Source organism: Pseudochaenichthys georgianus, chromosome 10 (genome assembly GCF_902827115.2).
Source record: "Pseudochaenichthys georgianus chromosome 10, fPseGeo1.2, whole genome shotgun sequence".
In the NCBI taxonomy this organism is placed as follows: Eukaryota; Metazoa; Chordata; class Actinopteri; order Perciformes; family Channichthyidae; genus Pseudochaenichthys; species Pseudochaenichthys georgianus.
The window spans coordinates 23,498,766-23,512,199 of NC_047512.1; the positions used below are offsets into that span (position 1 = coordinate 23,498,766).

The 13,434-nt window shown below is 41.1% G+C and overlaps 1 protein-coding gene across 1 annotated transcript in view; it reads left to right on the forward strand.

The window, feature by feature from the left end:
* Positions 1-13,434, forward strand: part of LOC117454182 (collagen alpha-1(XXIII) chain) — a 133,042-nt gene that overhangs the window by 113,347 nt on the left and 6,261 nt on the right. Inside the window, 10 exon segments of the mRNA XM_071204646.1 lie at positions 419-445; positions 4,658-4,732; positions 5,604-5,720; positions 8,620-8,646; positions 8,768-8,794; positions 8,899-8,952; positions 9,056-9,115; positions 9,254-9,298; positions 9,408-9,485; positions 9,656-9,679. Of these exon segments, the coding sequence (XP_071060747.1) occupies positions 419-445; positions 4,658-4,732; positions 5,604-5,720; positions 8,620-8,646; positions 8,768-8,794; positions 8,899-8,952; positions 9,056-9,115; positions 9,254-9,298; positions 9,408-9,485; positions 9,656-9,679 (534 nt within the window).

Below are 13,434 nucleotides of genomic sequence, written 5' to 3' on the forward strand. Positions count from 1 at the left end.
TTTGAGCACTGGAAAAGCGCTATAATAAATGTAAGGAATTATTATTATTATCTGTCAGAGCTGGATTCAGTCTGATGATTACGGGTGATGCTTAGGTTTGGATGATTGGCTCTTTTCATGTTACCATGCTAGGCCTGTGATGAGATCATGAAACAAAATCCCACTTCTAATTTCATCGCGTCCTGTCAGATGATCTCAATTGTAGCCTGTCAAATGATTTATGCAGTAAATGTTGACTTCCTGGGATGGCTCGGGTACAGATGACCTTTGATTCTCTTCCTGTCTGTACACAAGTCTTGTGTTTTAAGCCTGTCTGTCACAGCTTCTCTATAGTAGCAGTGTTTTACATGCTTCCTCCTGTGTGCATATGCGGTGGTAATGACTGCTGACGGTTATTATTTTCCTGTTTTTCTCACAGGGTGACCAAGGAGACGTTGGGCCAAGGGTAAGTCATGCTTTCTGTTTTTTGCCTGAGAAGGGGAAAGAAGGGGATATTCGTTCACTCCGGCTGAGCTGGCTGAAAAGACCTTTCCTGTTTGGTTCCCCAGCAGATCGTTGCAATTTAAAAAAGGAGCTTCCATTACTGGAAATCATCCTTAAAGTTTCTTGTTTTCGGTCATACTGCATCTCCTTTTCTGATTCCCACTGCCTTTTTTGGGGTCACTTGACATGTACTTTTTATGAAAAAACTAAAGAAGTTTCTTCCTTTACATCTTGTTTTTAAAAGTACTAAATGTAACAAGAATGTACATTATACCTTTTTCTGAATATCAAAAGCCATTTATTTTGAAGGAAAAATACACAATTTCACATCTTGCCAAGATTAAGATAGAAAGATTGATACCCTGAAAACCTACGCCAACCCAGGGAACATGTGCAGCTTTTAAGAGAACCAGACCATCACAATTTGGAAATCAAAAACGTTTTAATAATATTTGTGGAACTACTTATCATTTACTTGTGATCACAATAGTGGGACATTGTGCTCGTGCAAACAGACATAAAAACATTTGAAAGAAAACATTACTGATCACAAGTTTTGGCACATTTTGTTCTTCCCACATAACATTTAACACTCGACGCTTTCATTAATTCAAAAGAAAAGTGCCCACATCGCCAAAGCCGGAGATGAAAAATGATGATATTAAAAAATGATGGAAATACTTAAATGTCACCATCAAAACCCAATGGTTGGGGCGGTGAGCCAAAGCTGCCATAGTCTCTACCAAACTATGTTTTTTTATATTACAGAGGAACCTTGCTCTGCATCTGGTCCAGGTTACGGTGTTGTCTTTTCATGTGATATCATTCTGCACACTATGAGATCTGTGTAATTATCTCCTATTTCATTCAATGTGGTTTTGAAATAAGTCCCCTGTTCTTTACATGGTAAGCGGCTTGGATTCTTTGAAGAATGTACCCAATGACTCCTGAATGCTTTTTTTTCAAATTTGTGTGATTATGTTTAGAATTTAATATCAGGTCAAGGTCACACTTCCTCACACGGAAAATAAATGTCGCTGCTGAGGTCATCTTTACATAATTTGGGGTTTGTGCCCAAGATCAAAAACATTTTATTTTCATGGTCTTGTGTGTAATTTTTCTAATTTTCCTGTAGAACTGGAGTGATCATTTAGTCATTTTGATCACTTTAAACGCAAACATGAAAAGGCTTCCATGAAAATGAGTTCATTTATCTTGGTCTTCTAATTCAGTGCTTCTCAAAGTGTGGTCCGCAAACGGACCACTAGTGGTCCGTGAGTGCCCCCTAGTGGTCCGTGAGTATATTGGTAAAATTTCACATTTGAAATACATTTATTTATTTAAATTTTCCGCACTCTCGCGGGAATATCTCCGCAATAGAGCGAGCTTACGTTTAACTTTCGATTGCATGATATAGCCCGGATAAACACCTTCATCACACATGTTGCCACTTGTTTGTACCATTTTCAGGCGATTTGTAAAAAACGATGTGTTTTTGGATATTTGTGGAGTTAGGTAGTCCGCGAGTGTTTTTTTATTGGTTAAGTGGTCATTGGTATGAAAAAGTTTGAGAAACACTGTTCTAACTGATTAACTTTAGGTTTTTGGATTGTTGTATAAATGCAAATAATTATTATGTTTGATGATGTATATCAAGCTCACTTTCACTTATATATATATTTAGATATATACTGTATGTTTAGATACACTCAGCAAATTTAGATAAGTGCTACATCTACCTTTACCGGACATGAACCATGAGCCAGTATTTTCACGGATGTTTTGTTATGATGACCAAAACTCTCACTGTGAGCCACTTACACTATCAAAATACTTGCACATTATATATTTATAGAAACTACAAATGTTCCTCTTAATGCTTTTAGCCACTTCCTGATGGTCTTTAGATTATTTAAAACATATCTCACTATCATAACGAATGAGGTTTAGAATAATAATTAGAAATGGATGTTTAGTCATAAATCTTCTCCGAGTTGGAGTCTAACAATATTGGCATAACAGTGTGTGTTATGAGTATTGGATCGATGAATGAATGGCTATTGTTTTATACCCGAGCACAAATGGAGTGTAAATTTGACCGAGCTGCCCAGTGGAACATTATTCATGATGCGGATCAGAAACATTGCAGGAATTGCTGATTTCCATCAAGGCGTACGCTGTTTGATTTCCCATCTTCTCCTCTAATAGTTGGTGCAAGATTAAATATTTTTGGCATTCTGCTTTGCAAACTTCTTCCAAATGGAAAATATTACATTTGGACAAGGCTTCTGGAGCTTGGATGTCCTTGGATAAGTCTGCAGCTGAGAAACCTCAGAGTATTGCTTAGAGACACATAGTTAGTTCAAAACAAACCCTGCAGCTCCTAAAACTACTGTATTTATGAATGAGGTTTGGCATTGGAGTACATTTTCATAGATACTGTAGGTTAGCAAATGAAAAATTGTTGGTCGCTGAATCTTTAAAACATGACTTTCCGAACGGCTATGAATCAAAGCCTAGTGAGGTTGAGCAGATAAAAGGTGGTGGGAGTAAATCCTCAATATGTATGCTCATTCATCAACCTGCCCCGATCTCGACATTGAACGCTGATTCACCTCTGAACTCTGACAAAGGATGAGAGAAAACGTGTGAAAAACAGAAAATGGCAATGAATCTCTGCCAATGTGACTTCCTGTCAATCCATCATCTTCAGTGCATTTGTCAGGTTAAATCTGGTCCCAGATCAGATTAGAAACACAGGATAACAGGGGTGATAAAGAACAATCAGAAGTCACAGAACGACGTATGTGTAGAGCCTATTTCTACAAAACAACCTCTTATGGAATGGCATAAAGGTGGTAGCCATAACCAACCTCCATACTGTCACATCCATATGCAGGACATAGTTAATGCATCTTTAGGTTCATCTTGCGGCTGTGTTGAAAGACGAGCCAAAATAGGATTTTGATCACCAGCCAAGGCCTTCTCTGTTCTCCACAGAAACAGCTACAACAAGGCCATGGTTAGACAGGGCTCCAAGGTTGAATGGCTGTCTTAGTATCAGCTTGAAGTCTAATGAGAACAAGGTAAAGGGAATACCCACTGTGAAAAAGCCTATTCTCTTATGAGATGTTTAAGAAGCATTGTGTATGTGGTCTCCATGGTGGTAACGGTGTGAATGAGTGAATGTGACAGTGGGGAGAGAGGAGTGAATAGGCAAGGGGGGGGAAAACCTCAGCTATCCAACGCCGACCGCGGCCTGTTAACAGAAACCTGATGAGCAGGCTAGCATCTCTGAGTCCCTCTCCCCTGTCTCAGATCTTCTCCCCATCCATCCCTCCTTGTGTTTTCAGAGGGAACTCAACCAGAGAAGCAACACATTGCTCTGAGCTCTGTGGTGGCAGACCAACTCTGCTCCTTTCAGCCTGACAGACAATCATCACAGTTACTGTCTGCTGGAAAGAGCCAAGCCGCCTCTGTTATGTTTGGTCACAAAGAGACGGATAGGAGAAAATGTAACACAAAAAACACCCACAGTGAAATATATGCTTGAGGGAGAGTTACAGGACATTGTTTCTGAAAAGGTCTCAGTATAGATTTAGTTTGTTTGTATTGAAACATTTGTTTCATTTACAGACAATTTGTTAATTCATCAAAGGTATATCTATCTTGTTATGAGGATATTTAAACCTTGAGCCCCTTTCAACCACACTGCTATGACACAAAAAGTTGCTCACCTTTGTCACTTCCTCTCTTCAGGGTCCTTCTAACTACAGCCCATATGCAGGTCTGCACAGTAATCAGATTCTCACCGTCAAGGTTTGTTCTTCGGAGCTTCCTGTTTCGTAGTCCTCCCAGCAGTCGCCTGTCAGGCTGCTGATCTGTCACTTTCCCTTCAGATAGAGGAGCAAGACTCTCCTCTGGAGCTTTTGCTTTTGGCTTACAAAATTACATTCCAGAGGCTGCTGAACTCTCATCTGTTTTTTCCTGCAGCAGATGTTTCCCTCCTTATTTGCAACCTCTTAATAACTATTGGTTTTGGATATTTACTCACTTTTTCTCTTTTCTTCTCCCCCTCTTTTGTCCTCAAACACACTCCGTGTCCTCTCCTTTCTTTTTTCTTTCTCACTGTGTTTCTACTTTTCGTCCTTGCTGCTATACTCTTGCATCTCAGTTGGCCTTCCCCAGATATGACCATGGCTTTATCACTGGAGATCAGTCCGGTAGCTTTCAGAGACGCTTTCTGAAGGTAGACCACAACTAAGGCATGTGTGCACTTTTAACACTTTAACCCATGTTCTCTTATGCATGTTATAATCAGCTATGCAGCTCCTATCTTCAATACTTTCTAACTCATGTTGAATTTCATTGATTTTATGTTCAATATTTTTCCAAGTGTATGCAAGTTACTTTTGTTAAAGCAAACCATAATGCACTGCATGTCTGCAGAGAGGAGAGGGTGCAGAGGCAGTGTCACCATGTGATTGTATAGAAGACGACACTGAGCCTGCATCCCCTCGTGTGTTGAGCAAGACTTTTAGGGCATTATTGGTTTCTTTTTGGCACAAGTCCCCAGTTAGATGTTAGATGTTAACTCGGTGATGAAAATGTCCTTAATGTCCTGTTAGTGACAGACTTTAATAAAATAAACAGATGATATTGTTTTCAGTTGTGATTTTGTCAGCATGGTTGTGTTTTACTTTGTGTATAACTATCAGTCTGACTCACCCTGTAAAAAACATATAAACCGACCGTATGCCTAGCGTGAAACCTCAGATAGACCTGTGGAGCATCTAGCAGATGCTAAGCAAGTTGTTTTTTCTCAGAATTGGGAGAAACCAAAAATAAACCTAAAAATAATAAATATTGGACTTAGCTGAATACCAAATTAATCCTAATTACTTTAATGTTGCTCCCTTCCCAGTGGATGAGTAAATAACCATCTGTTTGCTTACTACTCCCAACTCCAAACTGAATGATATTGTTTTTGTTTCGCCAATGGCCCAAAAGATCTATTGCTTTCGACTACAGTCAGTCAAAGAAATGGAGCTATTATTCAAATTAAGTTTTGCTTTTCCATGGTCCTCATATTATTGTTTGTTTATTTATTTTTTCATCAGGGTGACCAAGGCCAGGCTGGCGCCGCTGGTCCTCCCGGTCCTCCGGGCCCCCCCGGGCCCAGAGGCCCCCCTGGAAACACAGGCAAGGATGGTCCACGTGGCCCTGCTGGAGAGTCGGTAAGAGCTTCACCTCAAGCACCACAAGTGCCAAATGTACACCCACTTAACAAAACAATGCATACACACCAACACACACACACTCCTCTGCCATCATCCTCTAACTTACACCACAAAGAATGAAGCCACGTAAAGCACCTCAGTAGTCGACCTGACCTGGTAGGGTTCAACCGCAGGGTGGGACAGTTTGCAAATGTATGTTTGTATTTTGTGTGTACCTGTGCTTTTATAAACATGTATTATGCAGACTATGGTATTAAGGGGTAAAGGGTCTATGCAGTAAATTGCAGTGATCCCATATTGTCATTCTTCCGGGTTTGCCAGTTTGCTGTGGCATACCTAAAAGATCCCAGAATAGCAACTATACTCCTGGCCTCATCTGTTTTCTGTAAGAAAGTGACCACAAGTTCTCCAACACACCCCGATTCTCCCACCCTCCTACCACGACTGTGTCGCTGTGCCCCCCTGAAACAGATCCGGCTCTGCGGCGGCGAGTTCATGGTCAGTTTGCTGGCCTCACAAAACAATAGTTGTGCTACTCGCCTGAGGCAGTTTATGTTTTTCAAAATTAACTTCTGCTTTCCAGAGCTTAGCTTGTATGCAGCGTCAGCTCAGATCTGTGGTTGTAAGATGAAAAAAGAAATAGGCTATAAGGGTTATTGTTGTTTAACCAAATGAAGGAATGAAAGCTCTGTTACACTCAACTAGCAAAGGGATTCAAGTGAAAAATGTCGGTCTCAGTGTGGGTGAGTGGTGAGCTTACACAGAACTGACAAAAGATAATGCCAGCACAGCGCAAAGATATTACTAAAAGCAGAAAAGGTCGAAGTGAGGGGAACTGTTTGTAACCTAGCCAATTTCAAATGGTTTCTCCAAGTTGATTAAAGGCAATTCAATACCAATAACAGCAAAATAAAGCAGGCTGGCGCTAAAAGAAGCTCCATGTTGTGTGCAGATGTGTGAGCAGGAGACAGTTAGCATGGCTGTGGGTGTCCTCTAAGCCTTCGTTTGTACCTAGTGGAAAGTGAAATTCGCAACTAGTTTCTGTCTGATGGGTTTTTTATTTGAAATGGTAAATAACATGTGCTTTACTTCAACACATCTACATTCAAGATATCATGAAGTGAATGTACTATTTTGAAATGTATCTGACATCCAGATTGCTCTTCATCCATAATCTTCTGCACTGAAGATAAAAGAAGTGCTAAAAAAGATTTGCAAAGACGATTTATTTCCCACTGCTGTTGAAGACAGATCAAAAGATGTGTAGGGTTAAACAAGAGGATAAGAAGCGGCTGAAGCAGCTGAGGATGGAAATAGAAGAGAAAACATAGAGCAGTAGATGGATCAGGATGACAGTGTGTATGTGCTGGCAGAGAGCAGGAGGAATAAAAACATGCCGCTGCACATCTAAATAGTTTTGCACACTATTGTAAAATATGAGGACAGAGTGGAAGGCTTATACACTGCAATTTATATCATGCATTTATTGCAGTGCACTCAGTGAAAGTAAACACAACTGCTTGATAGTGGGAAGTGTGTGTGAGAGAGGGAGAGTAAGATAGCTGTCTCTGCTATGGATGACTTCATAACAGATGTTGCTCCACACACACGTCCACCTGGCCCTCAAAGCCGCGATAGGTCAGTTTACCTAAGTAAGCCGAATCACTGATGGACAGATGCCAGAAAGAGGACATGCAATACTCTCTTAGAGTTTGTGTTGGGAGGAGGGAGGGGCTTAATCACTTGTCATTCACTGAGAACTTTCCATAGCTCCAGTGCAGGGTTATTATTGAAAACTAAAACAATGTACTTTAAGAAAACGTATTTAAAATCTTTAGTAGTTAAAAAACTATTGAAATGAACAACAACTCATTTCATTTTACTTTTTCTCTTTGCTATAAAAAATCGGTACAACTGGAAAAGAATGACACGTAATTCTCCATCAACTGTGGACTTGACATTCCAGAAGATGGGGCCAAGTTAAAAATGATTCACAATTACTACCTGTTGTATTTGGCATGCAGAATTAAAACAAGCAAATATACACTGAGAAAACTAAACTTCTATGGAATTAAAAAGTGAAATATAAAATAATTCTAAATTCTAAACTATTATAACCCTTTTTATATATATATATATATATAGCTGGTGACACATAGGAAAAGCAGCAGAAAGTGTCTTAATAATTAGGGTGTTGATGATGGTGGCTAAGAGCGCTGTCAAACACCTCAGTCTAAAACTCCCAGGTGTTAAATTAGATTGAGATCTGATGGCTGTAGCATATGTAACCATTCAGTGAGCCTTCGTGCCCTGAGGAAGCATCTGTATCTTGTTTCTCCTTTGTCGCCCGTCTGTGTTTACTCAGAAAAAGTGCTTCCTAGACTGGAATTCATGGGCCGCTCATGCCTTGTTCAACACTGACATCTAGAGGCTGAAGTTGTCTGATCTGTAAAGGACATGTAACGGACCAAGGTTGAGGTGAAATAGTGTTTTTCTGTCTGTAAGGTTCCTAACTGAGCCAGACGACCCGTATGTTCCGAAATAGCAGCCATGATAATTACTGATCACATTCTCTAAATGCTTTGGAAGTGTGCTTTAGTGTTTCCTTTCTTATCTTTCCTAGCATAGTGTAAACTTGAATGTCCTTTACGAAAGAAATGTCAACACATCATCATTTCTGTATATGAGCCTAGATATACGTATGCAATTATGTTCCCTTTTTTTATAGTAGAAAAAGACAACAGTGGGGTTTCAACCATGGTTTGTCTTTTCCTAAGTCCATGTCACATCTTTCCTTTCCCTCATGGCAGTTTATATCTAAGTAAAAGAAAAGTGCACAGTACGTCGTTTTTTATTATTATCACACACTATAAAATGTCTTCTCTGTCATCCTCAGGGGTTTCCAGGTCTTGATGGTGTTGAGGTGAGTCTACTTCAAATCCACTTCAGATTGTTGTTCATCACTTCATATTATAGGTTTGCTGTGATTATTTTTCTTTCTCTGGATAATTATTGTAACTATATATAATATATGTCTGCTTCAGGGGCCACAAGGAACGCCTGGGAAGACGGTACGTTCAAATATTTCTTACCTTTCCTCAACTTAATTGCATTTTTCAGAAGTATCATCTGAGCAAAAGTTTGTAATTTTGACATGTATTGATTCTGTTGGCAGGGAGAAGATGGTGAGCCCGGGTATCCAGGATCACAGGGTCCTCAAGGAGCGAAGGTAGAGAAAAGCATTACTCATCAGTTATTTGACCTTGCACGCTGAGTATTTTTGATGGATTTGTCTTCTCATATATTGGCATTTAATGTTGTTTGTGAAACAGGGCGAGGCAGGCACAGGAGAAAAAGGAGAAAGAGGCATGGATGGACTTCAAGGATTTAGGGTAAAAGACTAAATGGCATTTGGAAATACCTACATCAAAAATGTGTACTCTTCTTTGTCATAACAATATTTATTCACAGTTAGGTGTCTATTGTCTTAGAGATGTTTACAAAACAATGCCATATGTGTGATCCAACAGGGAGACAATGGAGAAATAGGAGAGCAAGGACCACAGGGATCGATGGTATGTGTATTAGCCCTTTAAAATCATTCACCAATCATTACCAACACTTGTTTGATGAACTTCCTTTGTTTATGTTTATCCCATTCATTTGTCCCTGTATATTCCTTAGGGTTATCCTGGTGAAAAAGGCGACGCAGGCTCCTCAGACATCATCGACTTCAATGGGAAGCTTCTAGATGCTTTCCAGGTGAGTGACTTTAAAGCGGCAATGAGACCAGATTTATACCATCAGGCATTTATCACTGAAGCTCAAGTAAAGCATCAGGCAAAACTTTAACAGACCCAGAAATGGTAACTTTGTAAAAATACACATTTTGTAACCCCAAAACTAAATATCTCACCATTTCTTCTTGACAGGCCATCAACACCATCAGTGTTTCGGTAAACTGCTGTTGTTTCTGCATGGTTTTAGTGGAGTGATCTATACCTAACAACTGTGATGATGCATAGACCCCCTGTGTGCATCTGCACCTTATCCCACCTGCTTCAGCCGATGGATTAGTGTTTGTTTGTTTGTTTGTTGATGATCGTCCCAGAAGTCATTTACATACTTTAAATGTATTGAATGTCACTATAGAGAGCCACATGGTACAGAATATCCTGGGTTACTCTACGTGGCTCTTTTGTTTATTAATTTGGGATAAAGCGCACAGCCCCAGCAAATATAGTACAGCTGTGCTCTTTTATCAGATAACACCAAGCCTAAAGAAGCATGCAGATAAAGAACAGCCTTTGTTACATTGTGCTGTGTTTCCCCGCTCTGTATCCAAAGTGCCTCACACGAAACAGGCTTTTACTCCCTGTAGGGCAGCATGGTGTTTTTTTAATCAATACATTCATATCATATATGAGTGCAAGGGGAACGCATTGAAAATACCCCTCAAAGACACCACAGTCTCAGTTTCACATCCCACTCATACGCAATACTTTTTGACTCTACCATGTCTAGTCATACAGAAGTTAGGGAAAACTTCAACCTGGGATATAATCAGAAGCTTCTTGCCAACGTGGATCAGTTGGCACCAAATAACACGCAAGGTCTCCTCTGGAGTTATATCTATGAAACGGGGAATGCTCATTGGCCCCCCACTTTGTGTTATGATCCATTCACTTGTTTGTGTGAAAAACGAAATTGGTTTAATCTGTGGTGGCATTTTAGGGGATGATGAATTTGGATAAAATAAAAACCATGCTGAAATTGGTTTCTTATTTACTGCAATTCATCTTGCGGCTTTTGTATCATTATTTGCATGAGAAGCCTTCACTTTTCATTGATGGAATATCTCAGATCAAATTGTTGTTTGTAAACATCTATTGGTTTCCCTGGCTTATAGTTAAAACAAACCAACATTTAGAAATTGGAAAAAGGGCAAGAACCAGCATGTACACACCCGGGAGGCAACATGGGTTCCTTTTTGTATGGCTTCAAGATGGACTTCAGAGGGGAGAGGTTACAAGTGTAAAATTGTGGATGAAGAGATTAAGGAGCGTAATTTAAGAGGCTGTCACTCAACCAGCATGGAAGACTATTGTAGTGTTACATAAAGTCACATGATAAATTACTGTCTCCTTTAACATTCTTATCGTGCAGCAAATCAATCAACAGAATGGAAAATGATGCCAGATCATTGTGTACCACAAACCACACTCAGTATAATCTTTGTAATATAAAATTGCTTCAAGTTGGTTGTGATCAGCAAACAGAGTGAACGAGAGAAATAAATCACCAGCTTTGTTTACTGTCAGGCCTGCATTGTGAAATCCATCCGCCTTGATGTATTGTCTTGTGTTGGCCCAAGTTCAAGCCTCATGCTGAAGTTTCACAAGTTCTCATCGTTTTCACCATTGTGATAAACAGAGTAAACATATACAACACGTCTATTGACTGTTTGAGGACTATAAGCAGTACTTTTATTTACAATGGATTGCATGACTACTTGTATGTGAAGGAGGTCAACAACAGAGAATGATCTTTGCAGTTCCCCTCAGCCCTCTGGAGCTTTACGGCAAGTTTCAGGTTTCTGACTTTTGCTTTCCAACCAGCAAAGGAATGCTAAAGTTGCTCCATAGATGCAGGATGTTTAAATAAGCAACTGTTTGCAAACAATTGTACCCTGTTAAAGGTGGTGACTTTGTATTCATTATTACATTACGTTTGAAATTTAGCTGACGCTTTTATCCAAAGCGACTTACAATAAGTGCGTTCGACCAACAAAATACAAACTTGAAGAAAACAGAATCATATAAGTACATCAGGTTTCATAGAGCCAAAACATTTCAAGTGCTACTCAACTGGCTTTAGGTAAGCCGGTCCTTTATTAGTATATAGGCTAAGTGCTTTGTTAATAGTTCTATCGCTCTAAGTGGAGTCGAAAGAGATGAGTTTTCAGTCTGCGCCGGAAGGTGTGTAAGCTATCTGCTGTCCTGATGTCAATGGGGAGCTCATTCCACCATTTTGGAGCCAGGATAGCAAACCCACGTGTTTTTGCTGATGGGAACTTGGGTCCCCTTCGCAGCGAGCTGTTTGGCTGATGCAGAGCGGAGTGCACGTGCTGGGATGTACAGTTTAACCATGTCCTGGATGTAGGAAGGGCCAGATCCATTCGCAGCATGGTATGCAAGTACCATTGTCTTGAAGAGGATTCTAGCAGTTACCGGAAGCCAGTGGAGGGAGCGGAGGAGCGGCGTGGTGTGGGAAAATGTAGGAAGTTTGAAGACCTGACGAGCAGCTGCATTCTGGATGAGCTGCAGAGGTCGGATGGCACATGCAGGTAGACCAGCCAGGAGGGAGTTGCAGTAGTCTAGGCGTGAGATGACTAGAGCCTGGGCACGAACCTGCGTCGATTTCTGGGTCAGCTGGGGACGTATCTTCCTGATGTTGTAGAGCGTGTATCTGCAGCAGCGGGTTGTAGCAGCGATGTTTGCAGTGAAGGACAGTTTGTTATCTAGGATCACACCCAGATTCCTTGCAGTCTGAGTCGGAGAAACAACAGAGGTGCCGATGTTGATTGTTAGGTCAAGAGTGGGACAATCTTTTCCCGGAAGGAAAAGCAGTTCAGTCTTGTCAAGGTTGAGCTTGAAGTGATGAGCGGACATCCACTGAGAGATGTCCGCTAAACAAGCAGAGATCCGTGCGACGACCTGGGTCTCTGAGCGGGGAAAGGACAGAATTAATTGGGTGTCGTCAGCGTAGCAGTGGTATGAAAAACCATGCGGGCTAATGACAGATCCGAGCGAGTTTGTGTACAAGGAGAAGAGGAGGGGACCAAGAACTGAGCCCTGAGGGACCCCTGTAGTTAATTGACAAGGGTCGGACTCAGACCCTCTTCAAGTAACCCTGTAGGTACGGTCTTTGAGGTATGAGGTGAGGAGGGAAAGTGCAGAGCCTGAAACTCCATGTTCTTGGAGAGTGTGAAGGAGGATCTGATGGTTCACCGTGTCGAATGCAGCAGACAGGTCCAAAAGGATGATGACAGAGGAGAAGGAGTCTGCTTTAGCAGTGTGCAGTTCCTCAGTGACAGCAAGGAGAGCAGTTTCTGTGGAGTGACCTGCCTTGAAACCAGACTGGTGCGGATCCAGAAGGTTGTTCTGATGGAGATAACAGGAGAGTTGTCTAAAGACAGCGCGTTCAAGTGTTTTAGAATGGGAGGAGAGAGACAGGCCTGTAGTTTATAACATCAGACGGGTTGAGAGTGGGTTTCTTTAGGAGAGGGTTTACTCTTGCCTCCTTGAGACTGTTTGGAAAGTGACCAGAAGTTAGAGAAGTGTTGATGAAATGGGTGAGAAATGGTAGAATATCAGGAGCGATAGTCTGAAGGAGGTTTGAAGGGATAGGGTCCAGAGGACAGGTGGTAGGGCGGGCAGAGGTAATGAGGGTAAGAACCTCACTTGGAAAGAGAGGGGAAAAGGAGGTCAGTGTGTGGGTGAAAGGAGGGTCTGGTGACCTAGTGGTGAGTAAAGGTGAGTCAGAAAAAGAAGAGCGAATATCATCAACCTATTTTTCAAAGTGGTTAACAAAGTCGCTTGACAGAAGGGAGGAGGGGGAAGGGGCTTTGGGAGGGTCCAGGAGGGAGGAGAAGATGAAAAATAGTTTTTTGGGATTGGAATAGGAAGATTGGATCTTGTCTTGAAAGAAA